A 25,683-nucleotide genomic window follows, 5' to 3' on the forward strand; every position below is an offset into this window, starting at 1 on the left:
TGAGACTGATTTGGCAAAGTCAGCTGAAACACAAATCTGTCAACTTGTTTTCAGGAGAAGAGTGGTGAGGTGAAATACAGCAAGACAGCTCTGGCTTGGCACACTGTGGTTCAATAAACACTGCATATATCACTGAAGAATCTTTTGCAACAACGGGCATTAATTCCTTGGACAAATCTACTTTCATTGAAACCTCTAACACAGACAACAATGGAAAGACTTTTTTTCTTTTTTTACGAAAGGCCTCAGGTTGACAGAACAGAAAATATACAGGACAAGAAGCTTAAAAGGCATCCAGAGCACTGAATGAAACTGCTGAGAAGGAACAGCTATACAGAAGAAATCAATCTATCAACTACTTTCATATCAATTGAAGTGAACAATCAGAGCTGGCTCCTGCCTGGGAGCCAGAGCTGTGTTTTTTTGTTTTTTTTTAATCTCTCTCCATTTTTTTCTGTTCAAGCTGCACGTAATTGGCTGTGTGTCTGCACACACAGAGAGAGAGAGCGAGAGAGAGCGAGAGAGAGCGAGAGCGAGAGCGAGAGCGAGAGAGAGAGAGAGAGAAAACATGCTGGAAAAGGTGAGAAAATGAGTGACTGCAGAGAAGTCAGTAAAATTTGGATGATTTCAATTACATTAATAACACAAAGGCAGAGTGTAGAGTAGGCAATGTTAAAATTTCATATCTAGCAGACTCTATAAATAACTTGCACAGGCACATTACAAATACCCATCAGTGCAGTTGGAAGAAAAAAGACAAACAAGTGAACCTGCTACAACTAAAAGTGCATGTTTGTTTACTGCAACTGTTGCTGCTGCTGCAATGTCGAGAGAACATCCAGCAACCACCATAACCACCTCGACCTACAACCCAGAGTCTATGAGACACTTTGTGCAAAAGGCTACGGTTGATTATGAGTGACTCTCTAAACTTCTCTGTGTTGTTTCACTGTGAATAGTAAAAAGTTTATAAATATTATACAATCAGAGACTGGACCGTTTTGTCTAACTGAGACAGGCATTTGTTTTTGTACTAAAAACTTTATTTTTTGTAGCACTCTGTGCCATGTTGAGTATAGTAAGCCATATAAATAATAAACATTTGATCAAATGTATGTTTTGTACATTAGTGATTCATTTTATACCTAATTTTACATTATTTTTGGTAATAAATTAATTTAAGCAACAGCTCTTTCAAAAGAGACATAATTCTCATCACGACCGCAAAGCACTGATATGATGACGTGTGAAGTGGCAGCAAATAATGACACACAGTTCCACACAAATAAAACAAATCAATATTAATTTCACAGCAGATTTTAAACTGAACTTGTTCCTCATCACATCTGCTGACTCTGAAATGAGCCACGGCTGGCTGGAAATACATATTCAGATGTTTTGTTATTTGTCAAGGATAAATCAGGAACCTAATCGATTTAACAAGTGGCACAATCCCTGATTGTGGAGCTTCTCGACACTATCATAATCATGATTGTAATAACAGTCATTTGTGGAAGAGGTTGTGACACTAATCAGAGCTAGAGAGAGACATGAGGTGAGCTGGTAGAAAATGTGATTACATGATGAGTACAACTTGCTCTTTTAAGGTTTGAAACAATAGTGAAACTATGAATTTATTGTTTAATGTGCAAAAAAGTCTATTGTTATGATGCTGTCAATCATTCTCATCACTGTGCCAATAATGTCAAGTGAGTCAATATTAACAGCAGTGTTTGCTCTTCTTCCATCAAACCAAACCTTGTAATCTAACATTTAGTCAAATTTTAGGCAGAAAGTTTGAAGCTGAAACCAAAAGACTAATCTAAACCAATGTAGATGGATTGTGTATTTTAAAATGTGTGTGTAGTGTAAAATGTTGTCTCATGTGCCAACCAAAGACTAGAGCAATTCTTAACCAACCTTTTTCAAAGCATTAAGACACATATGCAGTTCAAAGTAGGGGGACTCACCAGACAACTGTGGCATCATAAATAACCTAAAGAGGAATAAAAAATAGATTCTATAAAATGCAGCGAAGAAGAATGAAAAACAGTCAGAGTTATGCTGCAAAAATGCACATCTTACCAGGATGAGAGTCAGTACAGACAGAATGTAGTAGGAGGAATCTCTAAAAAGAGACCACCATGTCAGAACCACCGTCTGTGGAGAAAAGTTATAAATGTTAGAGAGTTAAATCATTAAATAACAAGTGTATGCAAACAGTAAGCATCCCATCCTTCACAGCACCATCTGCATACAGAAACAGGTGGAGAGAGCTTTCAAATAGAGAGGCAGTCTCTTTAATGTCTTCTATTAATAAACACATACTGTGGTATTCTTTCAGTAGAAGATTTATACGTGAGTAAAACCACAGGCAAAGCAACACTTAACCAGATTTCCAATTTAAGAACCAGATAAATAATCTGTCTCAAGTCTAAAAAAGATCTCTCTCTTAAATTAAACACTGAATGTGAAGCAGGAAGGGACACATGAACTGGTTGAGGAGACATAACACACGTGATAACGGCATGCAAGGATTTTGCTAAAAGTGTCAAAGATTTGTGGCACCTGGCCTGCAAAGATTCCACTCAGTCCGATGATGACCAGGATGTTGAAGACAGCTGAGCCCACTATCGTGCCAACTCCAACGTCTCCTTTCGTGATGAAGACACCTGATGGTGGAAAACGTTTGCATGACTTCAGACTGAATAAAATCTCTGCAGTCATGTTAGATGCCTTATGTGTTTGGAGGGGATTATTAATACTTTTAATGGCTCTTAAACCCCAATAAAAACCAGTTCCTGTCCTCATAAATTGAAAAGACATCCATTTATTAAAAAAAAACAAAAAACATTGTGGTTTTAAACAGAACTCTGCTGACATCTCCTGGATAATTCTGGAACCTGCAGAGACCAGACACTTATTTTTTGTTAAAACGCTGAGAATAAATGAAAATTAATTCTAAAGACCGACACTGCTGATTGTTGGTCTAAATTGGCTGAAGTACTAACCGATGAGAGAAGTGAATAGCTCTGGAGCAGAGCTTCCTGCTGCCATAAATGTCGCTCCAGCCACATCTTCACTGAGCTGAAGATTCTGTAGGATTTAAAAAAAAATGGCAGAAGACAATAAAAATAATCAAACAATGAATTGTTAAAGTAAGAAATTTATATTTGAATGCTGGCTGCGGCTGGTTTTCCTCACCTCAGATATTTTCTCAAGAGAAGGGACAAAGTAGTCGTCACAGACGATGGCCAGGGCGTAGAACATGTAAATGGCCTATAAAGTACAGCAGAGCACAGATAAGAGAGCTGACGGACACATACAATGTCTTTTTTATAACCTGAACCAGTTATGTAGGTTTTAGCTTGCAGTTTGTGCTGGTTTATGCCATAATGATGTCAGATGTCAGCAGGATGAGTCAAGGATATAAATAGATAGAAAAAAATATGCAGATTTCAGGCAATATTAAAAACACTCACACAGAGTGCATGCAGACACACAGCCCCATGCTTCCTCTGCTCCTTGGTGAAAATGTCCTCTGGAAACTCATGGATGGCTGCAGGGGGGATAAAATTATGAAGCACATTTTTCCCAACTAGAATCTTTTACATTTCTTTAAAATGCCTATGACAACCTGCAAACATAGAGAAAAAAAACCTAAGTGTAGTTTTGGCATCTTCCACTACACGCAGTAATTTCAAATGACCTCCAAGATAAAAACAACAGTATATATTTTTTGTATTATCACCATGTGTGACTAATTTAATTTCTTCCAGACATGGTGCAACCCACAGCACCACCATGTAGACTCAACGTTGGTCTTGCGGAAGTGAGGTGGAAATGAAACTGGCAGCTGCTTCCTGTCCTCCCTCGAGTGTGAAAGCAAGAAAAAACTGCTAATGACAGCTTAGCTCGCTTGTGTTCCCTTGACATTGCAAAAGAGGGCCTCGAGAGTGTGGTACAGCTCCAATTTACAACTCTGAGCTGAGCTGGATGAATTTATACTAGTGGGGAGTACAGTGCTATAAATAGCTCCTGTGCCATGTGAGGCAACAGTGGGTCGACAAGCACACAATAAGAGTGTGGCCGTCACGATGCGTGCTGCACACTGCACCTCAGCTGCATGGAAACTGAACAACAGACTGCGTGGATTAAGACAGGGTGCCTTGTGATCAGGGATATGAGATTTTATCTCTGACACTACAGTGACAGAAATTGAGAGGAGGAAGCCATATGGTCATAAGGAGTGGGCAGCAATTTCGTCATGTTCAGTTCCAAAACACTAATGTTTGTGCAGTAATGTTTACACATTTTGCTATTGTGCCACAAGCTGTTCTCTGTGCGTCATTTTAAAGAGCTGGGGTTGAAATGAGTTTCCGAAGGTTTGCTGCATCTCAGACTGAGGAAAAAGCCTATTTTCTTTGTGTGCCAGCTGTTATTGCAGGCCAGGGTTCATCCAATAAATCATCAAGGCTTAGCATGTAAACTTTCTGTCATCTTATCGCACGAAAGAAGCCTAAATGTGAAACTGCACTGTATGCATCTTCTCAAGCGGCCTGTCAAGCTGATCAGCTGTTGGACATCTGTGCTCTCTCTCTCTCTCTCTCTCTCTGTGGCTTTATTTCTTTCACCTTCTTTGCTCTCTGCGTCCTGTCGAAGAGCTCTGGAAGACTTCCAGTCTCCTTTCTGCCCTAAAACAAACTCTCAGGTTATGCCATCGGTGGAAACGCAGGGCTACAACATGTAGCTCAGATGGACACTTTGAGGGGTTGCTGTGGTGAAGGTAGTTGCTATGGCGACCCTCTCCCTGGGGGCAGCCTTTTTTTTTTTTTTTTTTTGATGGGTGGCAGTAGGAAGCCAAAGGCAAGGCAATTGCATGAGCAGTGAGAAAGGGGGAGGTGAATATGTGTTTCCCATGGTTAGGATTTCTGAAAAATGAAAAAAAGAGAAGTGACAGCAGCTCTGGACCATGATGTCTAAAAATATTTATTTTTCCTTACAAACCCTCAGGAGAGGACCGAGAGTGAGGGAGGGGGAAGAACGCCACAGAGATACATGGAGACAGAAACTGGTTTCCTGAAGGTTGCTGAACAAGATTGTGCTCTGCCAAGACTCTGAGGCTGCAGTTTCACAATTCAAGGCCACAAACTGAAACACTATGGATGAAGATGATCTGGAATCTGCAATTCTCCAAGTCAGGGATCTAATCCAGATGTGTCAACAGCTCGATAAAGTTTACTAATCAGCAGAGAGCATTTGGGCTGTGGTGCTGATGTGTACTTACTCTGAAAATACATTACTTTTCTCAGTGTTTGGTGACTCTTTGGTGTCAGAATCACAAGATACTCCCACAATTCGTTCTTCTGAATGAATCGCTGATTCTCTTTGGCCTGTTTAGCTCCAGGTGATCGCTCTGGGATGGTGTTAATGCTGGTTCAGAGGTTCCTCCTTTAGGAACCAGTTTGATTTTCCATGGCCTGCAGAGCCACGTAATTACATCACTGCATACGTCTCCCGGCAACACCGGCGCCAAGCACAACAACAACAATGGTGGACCACATCGTCTCTTTACAATAGTTGCTCCTGGCTAACCGAAGCTCTGGATTTACTTCTTCTTCACTTGATTAGGCAGCGTAGATGCTACACTACTGTTAAATAGTCAAATATTGCATTCTCCGTCTTTACCCTAAACACTTTTCCTTGACCTCCAAGTAAAAGGCCAAAAGACAACATAGCCAGTGAGCTAAGATAATCGAACTCTAATGACAGTAAGTCAGGTTACCATGCAGCATTGTTGCAATGGTTTGCCGTGAAAAGCAGCATTGAAGCCCTTTTCCTTAACATTGAGGAAAACCTGACTAGCTCTTATCATAGCGGCCACTTTAGACACTTCCAGGTCACTTCACTCAGTTGTGAACCTTCCCAAGTAAAGGAAGGAAAAAAAGACCATTCAACCATAATTTAGTTTTTCTTAAAGAGAAATGGCAGCTAAAGAGCTCAGCTGGTTTTCTTGGTACACAATAATCATGTTGCCAGCCTCTGACACATGAGGTTCTGCATTCTGCAAAGTGTTGTGTCTGTTGTCAAGTGATTTTTGGTGGCTGACAGCTGGTTCTTCGGATATAAAAATGAGAAGAAGTAGTCCGAGATGAAACACCGCCTCTGAACTAGCCCTTGAATGGCCTTGGTGGAAAGCAGTGAATCTTAAATTACTTTCACATATATTTGCTTCAATCCTACACAAATTGAAGTACTTCTAAAGAGACTAACAGTTAACTAGGCCAGATCTCTTCACTGAGTAATTCAAGGTCAAACAACTTTTTGGGAAAAATCTGACATTATACAAAATTAGGTTTTATGTGTTCAAGCAGCTTAAGGTTTAACTTTAGGATTTGATCACTACAACATTGATGACAGTTAAACTAAAATTCACTTACAAACCAAACTTAGACATCTGACCAATACAAGGCCATCATTTGGGATTTGGGGGAATTTGGGGTATGTACACTACCCGTCAAAAGTTTTAGAACGCCCCAACTTTTCCAGTTCTTTCTTGAAATTCAAGTAGTTCAAGTCTAATAAATAGCTTGAAATGGTACAAAGGTAAATGGTGAACTGCCAGAGGTAAAAAAAGAAAAAAAAAAAGGTATGGTTACTTAAAACTGAAAAATAATGTACCATTCTGCAGCAATGGAGGTTGATCAAGCCTTGAAAGTTGGTGCTACCAAATCCTAGAGGTGGCCCAACTTTTCTTGATTACTTACAACCCCCCGTGTCTGCAAAAAAGTAGTGCTGGAACACGATGTGGCACCATACCCTCCAGAGCACTATTTGAACAATACTGTACTACAAAAGGTAGTGTGTTGCCACGAAAATGGTGAGGAAAAGGAAGAGACACAGACCATCATATTACTTCAAACTGTAGGTCTTTCTTACAGAGAAATTGCAAAGAAAGTCAAGGTGTCAGTGACAATAGTTTTCTTCACCACAAAAGGCACTCAGAAACTGGCAGAAACTGTGACAGGAAGAGATCTGCAAAAAACCCAAAGCCACAACAGAATCAGAAGACAAGTTTCTGAGAGTCAGCAGCTTGCATGAGTTTCAACTGTGAAGAGAGGACTTCAAGTTGCAGGTTTGACAGGCCAAGTTGCACCAAGAAAGCCATTGTTAGGGAGGCTTTTCTCCCTCCTCTCCTGCCTGCCCGCTCCTCCTCGCCCCTCTCCCTCTCCTGGGGGGGGCCAGTGGCCCTCTGCGGCCGGGGGTCTGGCGTGGGGGCTGGCTGGTCTCTCTGGAGGGGTGGCTCTGGCTCATCTGGGCACAGGCCGTGATCCTGGCCTGCGTGCCGCCACAGGTGTCCAGTTTCTGCTGGCTGGGGGCCTCCGTCCGGGCCTGGTGCTGTCCTGGGGTGTGGTGGGGTGGGTGGGGTCTTGGGGGCGCTGCAGGCTGGGCGCCCTGCCTCCTTGGCATGCCGGCTCCTGGGTGGGCGTGGCGGCTTGTGGCCCTCGCTTCCTTGTGGCACGGCCTGGTCCATGTTGGGGCTATGGTACCTGCCAGGGCGCTGCTCTGATCTGCAGCTTCCAGGGGTTGTTGTGCTGGCTGGGCCAGTTGGTTCGTGTGGGCCCTCCGTGGTCCCTTGCCTCTTGGCTCTGGGGGACCTCTGCATCAGTACCGGTGGTCTTGCTACCCGTCTCCCTCACTGCTCTGTCCTCTTGGGCCGGATGCACACCAGACTACCTCTCATTGTGCATTTTACATTTTTTCACACCTCACTGTAAATAGCAACCTTTAGGCACATATAGGGACACAACAGTTAGGGCCCTGAGGGCAGGTAGGGGTGGGAACAATGGGCACTGTGGTGGGACGGGTGGCAGGGCTATACCGCCCTGTCTCCCCCTCATCACCCTCTTGCCTGCCTCCCCTGCTCTCCAATCTTTTTTTAATGCACCACACACACTCACCTTGGGTGTAGGTCTGGGTTGGCTGACGCCCCGCCAGCCTCCCCACTTTTAATGCAACACATGACACTCAGGGTTACACTATCACGGTGCTGAGATAATGTTTCCCGTCAGGGATCGGGAAACATATTAATAGGGGAGTAATGGGTGGGTTTCACAGTTATGGCCTCGCTGGTGGGATCTTGCCCCCTTAAGGCTATGGGGCGGCAGGGTGTACCATCATCCGTGTCACTGTGGCTGAGGGTCCCTGGGGTCGGGGGGTCATGGCCTGTGGGGGTTCTCCAGTGTGTTCGACTGGTCCCGGCTGGTGCGGTGGCTCCTGGTGGGCTGCGGGGTCTCGATTGGCTGCCTGGTGGGTGCTGTGGCGCTGGCTGGTGGTGTGTGGTGGCTCTGTCCTGGTGGGTGGGTGGGGTCGGTTCGCGTCGCACGATGTGGGGGCCTTGGGTGTGCCGTGCTCGCCCGGGGGCTGGTGTGGGGGGGTATGCGGGGTGCCTCCCCGTTGGCGTCTCCGGGCCCCACCGCTCTGTCCATTTTTGCCCTCTGGACTTGCACTGGGACCCAGCTCCGGTTCCCTCTGGCCGGCCTCCGGTGGCGACCTGCCCAGTGATAGGCTGGTTGCGTTCCCTTCGGTGGGGTGCTCTGCCCCTGTGTCTGGCTTCCTGGCTGCTTGGGGCCATCGGCCCCCTTGGGGGTGGGGTGTGGACGGGTGGGGTGGTGGGGTGCGGGGTTTTGGTGGGGGCTGGGGCGGGTGGGGTTGGGGTTTATGCCCCGGGCTGCCTGGGTCGATTCTGGCGTGCTGGGGGTGTCGGTAGCTGCTCCCTCGTCTTCGGGGTCTATGTGGTACACGGTGGCCCCGGTTGCTCTCTGGGGGTGCCGCCCCGTGGCTCCTGCGGCCTGGGGCGGGGCACCCTGTCAGCTTGGCCCTGCATTGCTGCGATGGCTGTTCTGGGCTTCGGGGTCTTTCACACTTGCATGTTTGTTCAGGTCCCACCAGCTCCTGTCGAGTTCCCCTGTTGAGCAGTGATGAGACCCGACAGAATGTGCTAAGACTCTCTCCAGAGTCTAATCTCACACTAAACCCACTCTCCTTTTCTCAAGTATCTTTGTCTGGCCTATTCCACTCTATACTGACATGACACCCACAACTACGGTGTTCAGTACTGCCTGGATATTTATTCATTTTTTGTTTGTTTGTTTGGTTTTCTGTTTTTTGTGTATGTGTTTGTTTGTTTGTCTTATTGATGGGTAATTAATAGTCGGGAATGACACAGCACCTGATATTCTTCAGATGCAATAGCACCGCTTGCTAATCCCCGTCCCTGTCCGTCCTTTTTCGTCCTGTCCACCCTTTGTTTCCCTTCATGTCACCACTGAGGTGTAGCACTGCCCTCCCTGGTTCTTAACAGGGAATTGTAATAAAGAGTGTCAGCTTAGCTTTCAGGGAGGACTGGTGATGGTCACATGCATGCACTAAATAATAAAATATTTGGCTGCAAGACTAAAATATGCATTAATCTCATAAAGTGTTGACACCCCTTCCGTGGAGTTAAACAATGAGAATAAATGCAGACAAAAAAGAAAAAAAAAAAACAAAGAAAGTCAAGGTGTCAGTGACAATAGTTTTCTTCACCACAAAAGGCACTCAGAAACTGGCAGAAACTGTAACAGGAAGAGGTCTGCAAAAAACCCAAAGCCACAACAGAATCAGAAGACAAGTTTCTGAGAGTCAGCAGCTTGCATGAGTTTCAACTGTGAAGAGAGGACTTCAAGTTGCAGGTTTGACAGGCCAAGTTGCACCAAGAAAGCCATTGTTAGGGAGGCTTTTCTGGGCCATGAAATGTCACCAATGAACTACTGAAAACTGAAAGAGGGTATTATGGGCTGATAAAGCAACTAATCAATTTAGAAACCATTTTGGTTCCTAAATTGATTTTATTTGTATATTTGTTCTATGTTTTCATTTCAGAGTACAATGAGACATGAACATGCATAATTTCCAATTTAAAAAAAACAAAAGGAAAAATTTGGGTGTTCTAAGACTTTTGACCAGTAGTGTATATTAGTAGTAAATTGTTACATTTGAAATTGTTCAGTTCATTCGTAAAACCTTCTGAAAATTAGAGAATATTTTAAAATCTGTATAAATATCAATACATTTGTCATTAGCTTGTTCTTTTTTTTCCTCATAGGTCACAAATGTATTTGGCATTTTGGAATACATGACATTTTTAAAAATATATACACTGTTTCATAGCAACTAGAGTAGACCAAAGCGATGTAAATGGTATAAGGCAGACAACAGAACAATATGTGGGGGGAAAGCAATACATAAAACAGAATAAAGTTGTAATATTAATTTGTTAAAAAAAAATGAAAGAAAAAAGAAATCTAAAACACCTAGAAAACAAACAATATTTCTAAGACTTTCAATGGGAGAAACTGTAACTGCAACATAAGCAATTTCCCCTCGAGGATCAATAAAGTATTTCTGATTCTGAAAATAAATATAAAATACTAGTAGAACTAAGAGCATGTATGACTTAACATTTTGCCTAAAAATGTCAATGGAGGAGGAACATTTGACTGAGAAAGGAAGGCTATTCCAAAGCTTTGGAGGTGACGCAGACTGTGTAAACGTTATTTAACAGATGTGGTAGAATGATGCTGACCTTTAAGTGAGAATTATTAGTCGTTTGCCTTCTTTGTTGAATTGTCAGGGAGTGATAAATAATGAAAAGACTGCGATAAATTATACCCGTTTGATTCGATAGGACCTTTGCTGCAAGTCATTCCTCTGCTCTTTTCCCCTACATTTCCTGTCTATCTCTGCTCCTTCCTAATAAAGGCAAAATGCCAAAAGACAGTCAGGGATGAAAAAAGGACACGAAACAACAATTTTATATATTAACTCTAAAGCACTCTAAAAACTACAATGCACTTCCAAAAATTGTCAAAAGGAAAAACAGAAATTCACCTTAATGTGTCTGCTTTTACCTTCACATAAAATATAAAACGACTTGAGTGAGTCCACTAGCCATTATAAAACAATGTCTTACTTCAAACTGCAGGGCAGCATCAACCAGTTTATTTTAGTGCAATTCAGATCTCAGTCTGTTGTGTCTAATCTGCACAGATAAGAGCTTCTTTCTTAAATATTTATTTTATGTGACTCCTGTGGAACAGATTAGAACCTTAATAAGGTCAATGTCAAGCAAATTCTTTACATAGCATTAGAAGTGAAATCTCCACCCTGAGTCTGGTGCTGATGTGAAGAGCTCAATGCTCTATGAGTCAGAAGTTGCTGCAGGAGGCTTCAGTGAAGCTGAATGAGGGGCGGTGCAGGCTAATGTTATTGATCTAAAAACCTGCAGGGTGTCCTGGAGTCAAGCTATGGTATCGACTGGCCCACCGAGCAAAGCCGCATCGTGAACCAACCAAACTAGTGTTGGTGTATCACCGCGCACACACAGACCTCTGCAACACATCTGCATTTTTCATGAGGAATCAAAAAATAAATATTTTATCCAGGTGTGTAATGTAAATTCAATTATGCATTTGTTCTTTGATTCGCTTTCCTTTGAGGTCTTTTGAATGCAACGCTGATGAAACGACAGCCGGGCTTCAAACCACACCAACAACCTTGTCCATCAATAAAAACACTAAACATCATGTTACACTGTTGTGGTACAAGCAATTGTAAAAAATGCTCATGTGTAGCTTTCCCTGATCATACAGCACCATCCACAATTAGCTCAATGAGCAAGGAAAAAACATAAATTCAAAGGCAACAGCAAAACATCTTCTAATTAATGACAATCATTTTGACTTTTCGGAGGTCTATGATGAACCTTAACCTCTCACCTCCTCTCCTTAAATGACATTGTTTGGGAACAGAAAGTAAAAGGGACAGAACATGATCCAACTATATCAGCTTCAAATATTCCAAAAACAGTTCTTCTAATAGTGGTGGCATCAACAGCAGCTTATGCGACTATCTTGATCAAAGACCATTAGAAGACAATGTGTATCCGATTATCTGCCAGCGTTTTTCTCCACACTTTACCAATAAAAATCCCAAAAGCATAGTTGTGGAAAACTGCTATTTTCAGCTGGCTGTCGCTTGCCAAAACAAACAATATAACAAACCTCGACAACAACGCACAGTGCATGCCATTTTCTTCATTTGCATTGTTTGGATTCTTTGAACCCAGCCCCCATCCCCATAACCGCCCAGTTATTTTTAGCTCCTCTCTTTGCACTTTTAATGCTTGAAAGACAGAATTGTCTGGGTTTCAAAATTTAGCATTCAGTTGCCTAGCAACGATGGTCTCCGAGGCTTGTCAGCTGAAGCCGGATCACACCGTCTCCATCTTGTTAAGCAGTGGAGGGATGAAAAGAGAGAAAGAGAGCCTGGGGCTGGACGTTACTGTGCAATCCCCAAGATAATATCCCCCGAGGTCCAGAGCAGGCTTTTTAATCACACTACAGATTACGCAATCACTGTCAGACGGCCTGCTGAGGAAGAGGGCGGCAACCTGAGGCTGGAGCCACGCTCGCCGCTAGATCTTATACTACCTGTCCAGCCTATTTTTCACCTCTTTGTCTCCAGTGTATTACTACAGCGAAGCATCTGCCTGCAGTATGCTTGTGCCTTTGTAAGAGATAATGAGCCGGACCTGTTTGCAACCAGGAACTCAGTAAAGGTTAAGTTTGTTATCAGGTAGCAAAACACAAATGGCTGCATGGAGCAAATGGAGCACTGGTGGAGAGATGAACAGAGTCTCATTATCTTGTGGCTCAAATGCAGGGAAGAAACACCTTTTAATGTTACATCAAAGAAGAGCATGTGACAGCCTGGAAAAATTTAATTTACTTTAAGTGCAAATCAATTTCATCAGAGGAGTCAATATTTGTGCGCCTCTTAAGTGTAAGCTTTTCTAAAACAAACTCAAGACGTTATCTGTACATGACTGAACTATGGCAGCTGATTATTTAAGCACACTGCTTAGACAAAAGTTAAAACTGAAATCTGTGGTAGTACATTAGAGAGTTGACACTGTGTGTATACTGGCTTGATAAAATATTTTCCTCTGACACTTTGATAAAATGATCTTTTTCAAATACTGTGACAAATATGTTTAAAGGACTTTGTGCTTCCTTTTGCAGAGGATGTCATGCAAGAATGTAACTCAAACCTATTTTTAAAATGCTTGAACACATTGAATGTATGTTTTTTTTAGGTTGCACATCCTGAGTAGGCGGTTGTATTTCGGAGCAGTGTGATCAGAGCAGGCTATTTGCATGGTATATTATTAGCATAACTTGATGTGCATAAATTTCTGCAAGAATAAGGCTGAGATTTTACGCTCGGGCTCCAACAATAACCGTTTGCATACAATACAGCATTGTGACTGACAGCCTGATACGACAACAGCCATAGAGTGAATGCAAATGATACGACGATGCTGAATTGTATTCTGTCAGTAAGGCAACAGATTTTTCATTGTGCAGCTGTGTTATTTTATCTACTCTGTGCTATTCTCCCCGTGCAACAATAAAAGAGATTTCCTCTCTGATCTGAATTTTTAATAATAAAACTGTCAGCTGTGATGAATGCAGCTCATGTCTGGCAGCCAGCTAATCAGCCTGGGAACCAGAGAAACAGAGGTCTGATTATGGCTTCATGTCTCAGCAGTAATTTCATGAAGAGCTGTTTGAATCCGTCCAAACTGTTGAGAGCGCACTCAGAAGAAAAGGAGAGCAACTGGGCATCTGTTGGAAACCGACTACCTCAGAAAACCTAATCGCACTTTCTGACAGCTTCCTCTTTGTGTCCTTCGTCTGTCTCCTACGGTATTTCAGAGCACAAGCTTGACACACTCCTGACAACAAACACAAAGCCTAGTCTACATGACCTTTCAGTTCACCTGCAGGGGAGAGACTACGGTTCACCTCTTTACGTACCTGCATACAGCACATGCAAGTATTTCTAAACCGTATCCGACTCCTTTATAAAAATCCCAAATGTTACACTGCACATCATATAGATTTTATGGTACTTTGGTAGTGTGTAATTCCAAATAATGTAAATAGAACAAAAAACAGAAATTCCTGTTTGGTTACCTTTATATTCTCAATAAATTAAAAATATCACAGTTCACATCAAACATGTAATAAGCTATAACATACCATTTTATTGAAGATACTATCCATGCCACCCTCCCCTACACTGAATGAAACAGGATTGCTGCAGACAGTCTGGGAGAGTTTGCTGCTGTGTCCTGGAGGAACAGATGGTATCTATCCAGGTAAAGAACAGTGACTCACCTGCTCGAGGCTCACCCAGGCTCTGGTTGTCTGATTTCTCCTGCAATAACCTGCGAGTCCATTGCAGCGTCCCGAAGTTCACGCCTGGCCGAAACCCAGAGGACTCCGTCTCTGTTACAAAACAACACAAGTCGTTTTAGTGTAAAACCAGCCAGATACACAGACTTCAGAGTCCAGCTGCAGAAGGTAACCTGGACACTTTGATTTAGGGTGGAGATCGAAAATTATTATTATTGGGCGTATGTGGAATATTTTTTGATGTAGTCAATAAAAAAAAATTATCAGCCGATATTCAAACAACAGTGTCTAACAAATGGTGATTCAAACCTCTCAGTTGTGAGAAATCCCCAATTTTCTTGTTATTTTATGAAAGCAAACTGAAAGTTCCATTACTGACCATTAATTCATGACCAACTTATTGTATCTGTAAATATGTGCTGACAGTTTTCCTTTAAAGAGAATATTACGATCAAAACTCAAAAATAGTCATCACAGTTTGTGCAGCAGACCAGCTCTGACTACAACACTAAGCACTGTCTGCAGCACATGTAGCAGAGTACACACCACAGATGATGGTGCGGAGTCAAGCAGTGTCTTCTCAGTAGCTAACAGCTAGTTTGTGAAAAATATACAATGATATAATTTTCCCTTTAAATATAATAGCATGTGTAGGTACATAAAGAATATTGGACATAATAATAATTATAATGGGCCATAATGAAAATAATTAACTGAACTCAAATTAAAAGCACATTATAGTTTCCTAGCGATCAAGATGACGCTATCAAATTGCTTTTTTTGGGCTAACAAACATTGTGAAACTCTCACAAATTTCATTCACTGACGATAAAACCCAGACAAAAGAAGCAGCTGTTTATGAAGTTTGGAAGCACAAACCAGTAATTTCATTGGGATGTTTATTTGATAAATGGCTTAAAAGACAAACCAAACTTTTTTTGATTATCTTCAGATCCTCTTCCTATTACAACCAAGTAAACTGTATATTTATATGCTGAGGTTTGAATTTTAAAATCAGCGCTTGTCCTCAGAAAATAGCCAAAGTATTGTTCCTTCTCTTGACTAGACTGTAGTTTAATGTTTCTTCTTGTGGGAAATGGCAGCATGTTCAGTGATCCTCTGAGTAATCAGCACTGAAATCTTTATAGAGTCTATTTCCGCTCTGTCTTTCACTCTTAAATAGATAATCTCTGTGTGAGTTTCACTTTTTAGAGCTTTAGTAGGGCGACAGCTGAGGAACTCCCATCAGATTGAACTGTCTCATCATCTCCGCTATGGGAAAATAAAATACAGATATCCTTCACCGCCACCCACAGAGATCTTTCCACCAAGGGCCAAGAAGATAGTGAGTCAGTTATTACACCTCTCTGCTACACACTGTTCTTTTATCATGAGGCTGCTTGGTGTCTGTGTCTGATGCGTTTTGTGATTGCCGAGCACTGTAGTGTCCCTTTGTACCTTACAGCTCAATGAGCCCATTTCACGAGGGCAGCGATCGTGGCTGAGAAGAGAAGTGAAGGCTTTCATGTTGAGGCATCAAGAGGAGCTCGACCCGTATGAAATTCAAATAGGTTTCTGCAGCAGATGGCTCTGCACCATTTTCACACTTCAAACTGAGAGAAGTCTCCAGCAGCTAAACCAACATCTTGTCTCGTTAGAAAATGGAGAAATAAAAAAAAATCTGACATTTATATGATTTTTTTTTTAACCTACTTTCAGGTTCAATTAAGTCAAGACATTTTGAATACAGCATGGAGGAGAAACAACATGTAGAACATTGACTGGTGCAGAGAGGACACACACATATATACGGCTAAAATAACATAAAAAATAAGAGCACACAATTAGAGCACATATTAAGACTCAGAAAACTCAGGTACTTTGGTCATCTCATAAGAAAAAACAACATATCAAGAATATTATTAGAGGGACAAATAGATGGAAGAAGGCAAAGAGGACGACCAAGAGCAATGTGGACAGACAATATAAAGGAGTGGACAGAAATGCAGTACAGTGAGGCAGTAAGAACAGGCAAAGATAGAAGTACATGGAGAACTACCATATCCTCCAACACTGCAAAGGACGGAACATGAAGAAGAAGAATGGCTAAAATAAACATTACCTCCTGGTTCTGGTTTGGCATATATTTTAGTTGATTGTAAATTGATCAACTTTGAGATTAACTATTTAAGCCCCTCTAGTCACTGGGTAATTGCAGTCAGAATTTATTAATCCAAGAAAATTGTCAAATAATTTTCTTTCTGGAAAAATTTCCATAGTTGCAACTCCATTACTGAGAAAGCAAAAGCTTCCAGCAGGAATCCAATCCAGCAAATACAAAACATTCTTTAAAAAACACCTGATTTACATACAACTTTGGGCTTATATAAATCAATCAATCACAGCACACCTAATTAAATTATACCCTGGCAAACCATTCTTTTAATTTATCACATTTGTGAATTAAAACTTCACTGAATTCTTCTGTCATACTGAACTGTAAAGATACAGGCAGGTGTATCTTCTACCCTGTTTACACTTGGTTTTAAAATCTGTTTATGTGAATGCCGGTCTCTAAGGAGCCCCAGTGAACACTTGTGTTCAGATTTCATACTTAAAGTTCTTCACTAAAAGGTCAAAGTGGCTCAGTCTGTCGCCAGATTAGTTTTGCACAGGCTAGCTATAAAAACCAAAAACATTTTTGACAGACTATTCTAACTGTTGAGCTTGACAGGACAGAGTCATTTATGACTTGCAAAAGCACACAGAGCAACAAACATCATGTCCTGCATTGATGGCATATGTTGCTGTTGCACTGTTACCAGGTAGACATCAGGAAATATACACTCCCCTCCAAAAGTATTGGAACAGTGAGGCCGATTCCTTTATTTTTTGCTGCAGACTAAAAACATTTGTTTTTGATATCAAACGATGAATATCAGACAAGAGATTAACATTTCAGATTTTATTTCCAGGTATTTACAGCTGGACCTGACACACCACTTAGAAGACAGCACCTTTGGATTTCATGTGACTAACAGCAGTGGAACATGTGACTGACAGGTGTGTTTTGTTGCCCTGGTGTGTCCTATTGCATTGATTATTCAAACAGTAAGTAGTGCTCAATGTCTACGCTCAGTTTCAGATTTGGGGTCTGCGTGTTCAGACTGCATCTAAAATTAGAAGTGTAACCGACATGAAAACCAGAGAGGCCATAAAATACAGAGATGAGCGTCAAAATTTCCGAGACAAAGTTTGACGAAGAGACTAAGATGAGCCTTTACCAAGTGATAGAAAGGCTAAAGTTTGGACAAAGAAAGAATCTACTCATGATGCCAAACATACAAACTCATCTGTGAAACACAGTGGAGGTAATGTCATGGCTTGGGCTTGCATGGCTTCTTCTGGGACGGGCTCATTAATCTTCACTGATGATGGAACATGATGGCAGCAGCAAAATGAACTCCGAAGTCTACAGAAACTTTTTGTCTGTCAATTTAAAGAAACCAAACTGACTTGGAGATCCTCCATCGTGCAGCAAGATAATGACCCAAAACACACTGCCAAAACAACAAAGAGCCATGAGGGGCAAGAAGTGGAAGGTTTTAGACCGGCCAAGTCAATCTCTAGACTTAAAACCTATAGAGCTGCATTTTACCTGATGAAGAGGAGACTGAAGGGAGTAACCCCCCAAAATGAACAACAATTGAAAGAGGCTGCAGTGAAAGCCTGGAAAAGCATCACAAAGGAAAAAGTTTGGTGATGTCAATGGGTCACAGGCTCGATGCAGTTATTGCAACTAAATATTAACTCTTATTGACTTTAATCTATTTTAAGTCTATTTGTTCCAATACTTTTGCTCGCCTAAAAATTTGGAGTTCTGTATGAGATGGAGATGTAAATACTTGGAAATAAAAGCTGAAATGTAAATCTTTCCAATACTTTTTGAGGGGAGTGTATTACACTACAAAAGATATATGGTCAAAGCATCCCAGACCCCCTCAAGAAGGAGTTTGTGTGAATCGAACGCTGTGTTTTGGTGGTCGTTTACATTTACATGCAGTAACATCCATTTGTGATGCAATGCAAATGCATTTTAAAACAAAGTGTAAACTTGGATCGTGAGTTTGACAGTTCTGGTGTAACTAACACTAAACAGGGTTTCCCTTGGAAGACTGTTCAGCTGAGCCCAATCTTGGTGCCTCTCACCTTGACATCAGTTAGTAGATGACATCCTGTGTATATATAGCATTTGCTGTGCCAAATAGACATATTTTCCGATGTTTAATTACATTAAAACTAAAAACAGAAGGAGACTATGTCTAAAGTTACAAATAGTTGTTTGAAAACCACACATAAAAATCACAATGCTTTCACTTTCCAAGTGTTCAGCAACACTGTCTTCATTCTGACCATGACTTTTGCCCTGTAAGTGACTCGTAACATTGGTGATCCATGGTGCTGAAGCTACATTTACAGTCACAGTGATGTTAAGTCTAGATAAGAGTCTCTGCTAGAGGCCCTAAAATGTAAATGTAAACACCGGAAAGAGGTGACAGAGTGATCAGTGGCAGATGAAACATGAAATGTGGTGTTTGTATGGAAATACCTTAATCCTGCTGCTGCATGCCTCATCATAAACACACAGGCAGAATGCTGAAAGGTAAGTGTAAATACCATCAAGTGCATTTCATAATCACCTCATAACTCGGTAGCAAAACAGTGCAGACTGAGAAGAATCTTAAAGGCTAAGAGAATGGTAGTCTGACTTCTTGTAGGTTTTAACGCTTCAAATATGTAAAAAAAAAATAAAAATCTCAATTTATCTTGCTGCAATTTATTAAATAGCGGCTTTTGATTTCTACAGGACCTGAAGGAAGAAACGGTCACTTAAGACATGAGAGACAAACCAGCTCCTTCTCTTAGCCGAAGCAAGACATTTGATCCCATCAATCACACATCGACTGGACAGACCGGCTTCCTCAGCTCTAACTCCAAACAGGTTCACTGCCTCAACAAGACAAGACTGCAGTCTGTGGTAGTAAACGTCTCTCACTGTGACATCCTCAATAGTGGCAATGCAGGTAGGTACGACTACAGTCGAGGTCAAAAGTTTACATACACTTGTAAAGAACATGTCATGGCTCTTGATTTTTCAGTTATTTCTACAACTCTGATTTTTCTCTGATAGAGTGATTGGAACAGATACTTCTTTGTCACATTCATGAAGTTTGGTTCTTTTATGACTTTATTATGGGTTAACAGAAAAAGTGACCAAATCTGCTGGGTCAAAAATATACATACAGCAATGCTAATATTTGGTTACACATCCCTTGGCCATTTTCACTTTAATTAGAAGCTTTTGGTAGCCATCCACAAACTTCTGGCAAGCTTCTGGTTGAATCTTTGACTGCTCCTCTTGACAGAATCTTCGGGCTGATCATTTTAGGTTATCTTGAAGAATTTGAAGGTAATCCTCCTTCTTCATTATCCCCATTTACGCTCTGTAAAGCACCAGTTCCATGGGCAGCAAAACAACTCCACAGCATAATACTACCACCACCGTGCTTGACGGTAGGCATGGTGTTCTTGGGATCAAAGGCCTCACCTTTTCTCCTCTAAACATATTGCTCGGCATGTTGGCCAAACAGCTTGATTTTTGTTTCGTCTGACCACAATACTTTCCTCCAGAAGGTCTTATCTTTGTCCATGTGATCAGCAGCAAACTTCAGTTGAGCCTTAAGGTGTCGCTTTTGGAGCAAGGACTTCCTTCTTGCACGGCAGCCTCTCAGTCCATGGCAATGCAAAACACGCTTGACCATGGACACTGACACCTGTGTTCCAGCAGCTTCTAATTCTTGGCAGATCTGCTTTTTGGTGGTTCTCGGTTGACTCTCCTGACCAATTTTCTCTCAGCAGCAGCTGATAGCTTGCATTTTCTTCCTGATCGTGAAAGTGACAAAACAGTGCCATGCACTTTATACTTACCAACAATTGTTTGCACTGTTGCTCTTGGGACCTGCAGCTGCTTTGAAAAGGCTCCAAGTGACTTTCCTGACTTGTTCAAGTCAATGATTCGCTTTTCAGATCTGTGCTGAGCTCCTTTGACTTTCCCGTTGTAGCGTTTGTGGACATTTGCATCCACTGAGCCCTATTTAAATGGCCTCAGAGAAGTAAGCAGCTGTAGTCGCTCATAATCACTCACAAAAGGTTAAGAGGCAATGCTATGAAGCTCATTTCATTGACACAACTTTCTAAGTCACCAAAATTGCTAATTCATGTTGCTGTATGTATATTTTTGACCCAGCAGATTTGGTCACTTTTTCTGTTAACCCATAATAAAGTCATAAAAGAACCAAACTTCATGAATGTTTTTTGTGACAAAGAAGTATCTGTTCCAATCACTCTATCAGAGAATAATCTGAGTTGTAGAAGTTACTAGAAACTCAAGAGAGCCACGACATTATGTTCTTTACAAGTGTATGTAAACTTTTGACCTCGACTGTACATCTGAAATCTGAGTCTGCAGGTATGACTTTATAAGAAACCATATTTGTATTTCAGGCCAACATTTTCAGCTCCATTTCCATATAGATAACACTGCAGCCCTGCAGGTCTCCACTCTGACATTTACACTCAAGTGTCATGTTACAATTTACAGCGAGCTGATGGACATTTGATTTGACCTTAAATGGGATTTAAACACAGTTATAAATATAGTGTTAATAAAAACATCAGAGAGCAAACAGCAAAACACAATCACCATTTCATTATGAACAAAACTAGACAGCATGTTTTGACCAAAAAAGAGAAAACACAATTCAACTGCGGCAATTCCTCTTTTTTGAGAAGCGCTTCTGTGACTTTATCTTCTGATACTAAAATCACAGATAAACTGCTGTGTATTTTCTCTACTTAAAGCCACTGTGTACAACTATCATGTGCCTGCAGCATTCTTTCAATTCTTCTGATGACATGTGAAGTTCTTCTTTGTTAAAAAATGAGCCTAATTGGTGCAATTACATTTGCTTCCAGACCATTAATTTCCTTGTGTGGATCCCCAAAGTCATAAACTCCACAAACAGTTAGTTTTAAGTGCCTGTAATCATAATTTTTATATTAGGAATGGATCACATGGCTTCACAGCTAAAGAGGTCACGATAATCAATACTTCAGAGCCAAGTCAACATGAAAATTCTAAAAAGAAAACCGTACTTGTTTCCTTTGTAGATGTTTTACATACAGGAGATACTGGATGACAACAGCATCACATGGAAATAGCAAATGTGGGTGCAGCGACAAGTCTGCAGTGAATTGTGTGGAAAAAGTGCAGATATTTTCAATCAGATGATCAGCGACAAGTTAGAGACAACCAAAAGCAAGTTAGCAAACTGTGCCAAAGAGCGTTTGGAGCAAAAACACCACAAACTTAAATAAGCGCCTCAAAGACGAGCATCCAGGGGTGTACACAAACATGACTACAACTCTTTGATAATGTGTTGGTTATATTAATTCTGAAATGCAAGGTCTGTATTGTGCTGCAAACTGGGGCAGAAAATAAATCTGTTATGTAGGTTTATTATCTGCTGAAGCTACTAAAATCAATTTGCATGTTACTAGAATTGTAATGTTCAGTGGTAAACCTAACTGTTGTGCTTTCTGACACGATATTGGTAAGGATATTATTACGTGTTTGAATTTATTGCTGCTGCATTTTTACGTGTTTTGAAAGGAATTCATCACTTGCTTGCACAGATGAGGCCTGCCATCTCAGAGATAAAAAGCTGCTCATTGGGGCTTCATGTGAGTTGACTAATTTTGATGTTGCCGTCTGGAGGGTGTTTCTCACACTTTCATCAATTCAAAGTTTGCTTCAGCATTTTCTTCTTGGCAAATTCATATGAACTATGTGGTGTCCAACTGGTCAGCAGTTTGTACTGGATTGTAATTTATTTTTCTAATATCCAATCCAATGTTTTATGGCTTTTTAGTTGCTAGTATCAGACTGATACTGTTAGTCAGCATTGGACCGGCACGTCCATAAATGGTTAGAAAGGCTGCGGTATTCAGGATGCGACAGTATGTGTAATATTTTCCAAGTATTGTGAGAGTAACCTGCCTGTCATCATTACAAACAGCAGACCACATGCTTTGCCTGCTGCTTTTGTGCGTTTTTTTAAGTTGAGCAGCCTTGGTCTCGGTTCAGAAAACCTCTCCTGGTTGATGGCACACTCATAATTTAAAGGTGAAGTATAAATATTAATGACACGGCTCATTCACCGGGACACTCTTCCACAAAAAGCACGGCACGAAATACCAGGATGAAACCCAAATGTAAATCAAGCACTCGTGATGGAACAAAAAGGTTCACCTATTTGGGCCCGTGTCCTGCACTCGAGGGGGGCTGTCGTTGGTGATGAGTGTGTGTGACTACATCTGCAAAGGTGAAGAGAGGATAATGAGCTGAAGGAGGAGGGTGGGACGGGGTGGGGATGATGCCTTTAGGTGTGCTGCTGCTAGATGAGACATTAAAGCATCTAATTCACTTATTTCTGGCCAATAATGAATGAGGAAGGTGCATAACGTCGCAGCATTTATGCATTTTAGGAAGACGCAAACTCGGGGAAGGTGTGCGTGCACTTGAATTACAACTGAATCCAATTATTTATGGGACATTTACTTCACTACATGTCCTTTTATAGATGTATTGTACTCATGGTATCAAGTCAATTTTACCCTGAAGGCTGCAGGAGAATCAGTCCATGGGGAAATCAGGATTATGTCAGCGTGATATGTCGTGTACGAGTGCATTACATTGTGTGTGATGGAATGAAATCAAACACAAGCAATTTTTTTATTTATCTGCAATTCAAAGCTATTTATTTTGCTGAGTGAAAACTGCACTCCGAGATGAAGTGACAGCCTGGGAAAAGGCCCGAATTAAAAAAGGGACAGGCAGTCTATTTAGGGGGGAAAAGCAAATACGTGCACAAAAATGCAACCTTAGCATGCCAAGTCATACACAGCTTTTCTTGTGAGATGAACATGTAATATCCAGCGAACGCCCAACCTATAACTGAACTTATCCCAGATGATTGGATTTACACACGGCACAATTTGTGACTGCTTTATGTAATCAACAAACTGTCACCTTCCTACAGTGTGAAGCTGTCATCCTCTGGAGGGCTAAAGCTGGGAGTCATGTTAGGAAACGCTGAACTGAGATTTAAAATGTGTCATGCAGCGACGTTAGGTTTGCTTTAAAAATGGAACTAAAATTACAGCGTGCACCTGCAGACTACTCGGAGCATTTAATATTGTCTTCACACATCTGGATGCTGAATGTAGCACGAGTCTAGTGTATTACAGGAGCACTTCTAGAACAGGTAGAGATTAATATGATTCATATTAAAGGAGAAATGTGGGTTTTTGCTCCAACTGAAGTACTGCACGTTCAGAAAACATGGATTATGCAGGATTTTCTGCTTGTTTAATGAAGGTGGCTCTTTTTTGAGAGCAAATATTGGTTTGTATGGATGCGATTGTGTATTTTTTCTCAGTTACACACTATAGTTCTCTTTATTTATTCACTAATAATAAATGATACCAACAAGATAAATGTTAGGATGAGGATATTTGGCTCCTCACAGCATTTTTTCCTCATTCTGCAGAGCAAAAAAGGCATTAATATAAAATCTGACAGTTACCAACACTGTTCACGAGAAAGTGTCTGGTGTTTTAGGTTATTTTTAACTTATTTTTTTTCCAAGTGCATCTGTGCAGGATTGCAATTACTGCGGCGCCCTCAGCCTGTTCGGTCTATATTAAGGTCTCACCTGGTGCCTGGATGACCTGCGCGAGCCAAATGACGGCGACCAGCCCGACTCCACAGCAGCAGAACCGCTGGAAGGGCCGCCGGTGCCTCGCCGCTGCCGCTGCTCTCATTCCTCAGCCGGCCGCATATCCACCAAATAACATCTGTTGCTTCTCTTCCTGACACTTGTTTCACACTTTCCCCAACCGACGTCCAGCAGCAGCGGGAGCGAAGCGACTTCTCAGACAAGTTGTGTCAAAAAAAATCCCCGCAGTGACAAACCCGGTTTTCCCTTTTTTCCCTCTCAGACTCCTACCGCAGAGCTGCTCAACTCCTCCGGGTCGCACATAGCGAGCAGCGGCGTCCGAAAGCTCTCTGCGCTCATGTGTGCAGGCTGAAAGGTCGACAGCAGATCCCACAGTGAGGTGCAGCAACAGGAGGCGACATGCTCTGAACCCTGTGTTCCTTCACTTTGACTGTCAGCTAGCTGCGCTTTCACGCACCGGCCACCAGGCGTCGACAAACACGGGACGCGTTTTTCAGAGGAAATGGCCTGAAATGTGGCGACGTTTTGAGAGATTCTGAGATGCTAGCAGTGTTAAAACAAAATGGAGATATAAAAAAGCAGTACCTGTTCAGGAAGTGGCCCTTCAACTGGTCCTTTAAAAAGTCACAAGACTGCATTTACTTTCCCATGTCTCACTGCTCTGCCTCCCCTAGTCAGCTCCTGATTGGCTGAACACACTTGGTTCAGCTGGTCCCGATAATTAAGCCCGAGCGGAGCGGGGGATGATGGGAAATATGCAAAATGGCTGCCACTAAATGCTACATTATTTTTAATAAATAAATAAATATATAAAAAAAATATAATCAAGTTCAGGGAAGTTCAAAGTGGGACTCCAAAATGTTTTTTTTACAGAAATTATTATGTAATGTAATAAATAAAAATAAATGACATAATTTGCAAATTGCAAGATACCAAATTAAAAATGAGTGTCAAAACTGAAGCTGAAGACTTGGAAATATCCTGAACTGAGCCTCTAATATAACAAATATAACAAAACTGTATATGCAGCATGCAAATAACTTGCCAGTAAAAACAAAGTTGAAAGGCGCTTTAAAATGAAACATATGTAAAATTTGATGAATAATGCAAACTTGTATTATAAGTTTTTTGCATGCAATTAAATTTAGAATTTTGGCCATGACTGGCACCACGAAGTAACCCAATAAGGCTAAATATTACAGTCAAGCTGCCAAAGCTGTGACTTTGCCTCAGCAATCTACATACCAGGGAAGAAACCCTCCAAAACTATACAAACACCACTCTACCTGACTAGAACACATACTGAGACCCTCCAGTGGTATCAGTCATGAAGATGGAATAACTAAGCTAGATGGTATAATATTGGTCAGATAGTCTCAAATAAAGAAAAATATCTATTTTTTCTTCAACTGCTGACCATTTCTTGACCATTAAGGTGGGATAGCAGTGTGAAAGTTTATTCCACCTGCATATAGTTTGCAATTTGCAAGAGCAAGAGTCAAAAATATGTCAAAATTGAA

The 25,683-nt window shown here is 41.4% G+C and overlaps 1 protein-coding gene across 2 annotated transcripts in view; it reads right to left on the reverse strand.

Annotated features, from left to right (window-relative positions):
* The window catches only part of LOC110963783 (sodium/potassium/calcium exchanger 3-like), a 35,104-nt gene extending 10,234 nt beyond the window's left edge, over positions 1-24,870 (reverse strand). The window contains exons 1-8 of one of the 2 annotated variants that reach the window (XM_051937453.1): positions 24,749-24,870; positions 14,286-14,396; positions 3,483-3,559; positions 3,205-3,279; positions 3,012-3,096; positions 2,569-2,672; positions 2,086-2,160; positions 1,971-1,996 (exon numbers count right to left, since the gene is read on the reverse strand). In XM_051937453.1, the coding sequence (XP_051793413.1) occupies positions 1,971-1,996; positions 2,086-2,160; positions 2,569-2,672; positions 3,012-3,096; positions 3,205-3,270 (356 nt within the window). In that variant the 5' untranslated portion in view covers positions 3,271-3,279; positions 3,483-3,559; positions 14,286-14,396; positions 24,749-24,870. Of the gene's footprint in view, positions 1-1,970; positions 1,997-2,085; positions 2,161-2,568; positions 2,673-3,011; positions 3,097-3,204; positions 3,280-3,482; positions 3,560-14,285; positions 14,397-24,139; positions 24,725-24,748 lie in introns of those variants that run through there. The other variant, XM_022212269.2, reaches the window with a different exon arrangement.
* Positions 24,871-25,683: the final 813 nt, after the last annotated feature.

Source organism: Acanthochromis polyacanthus, chromosome 17 (genome assembly GCF_021347895.1).
Source record: "Acanthochromis polyacanthus isolate Apoly-LR-REF ecotype Palm Island chromosome 17, KAUST_Apoly_ChrSc, whole genome shotgun sequence".
NCBI lineage: Eukaryota > Metazoa > Chordata > Actinopteri > Pomacentridae > Acanthochromis > Acanthochromis polyacanthus.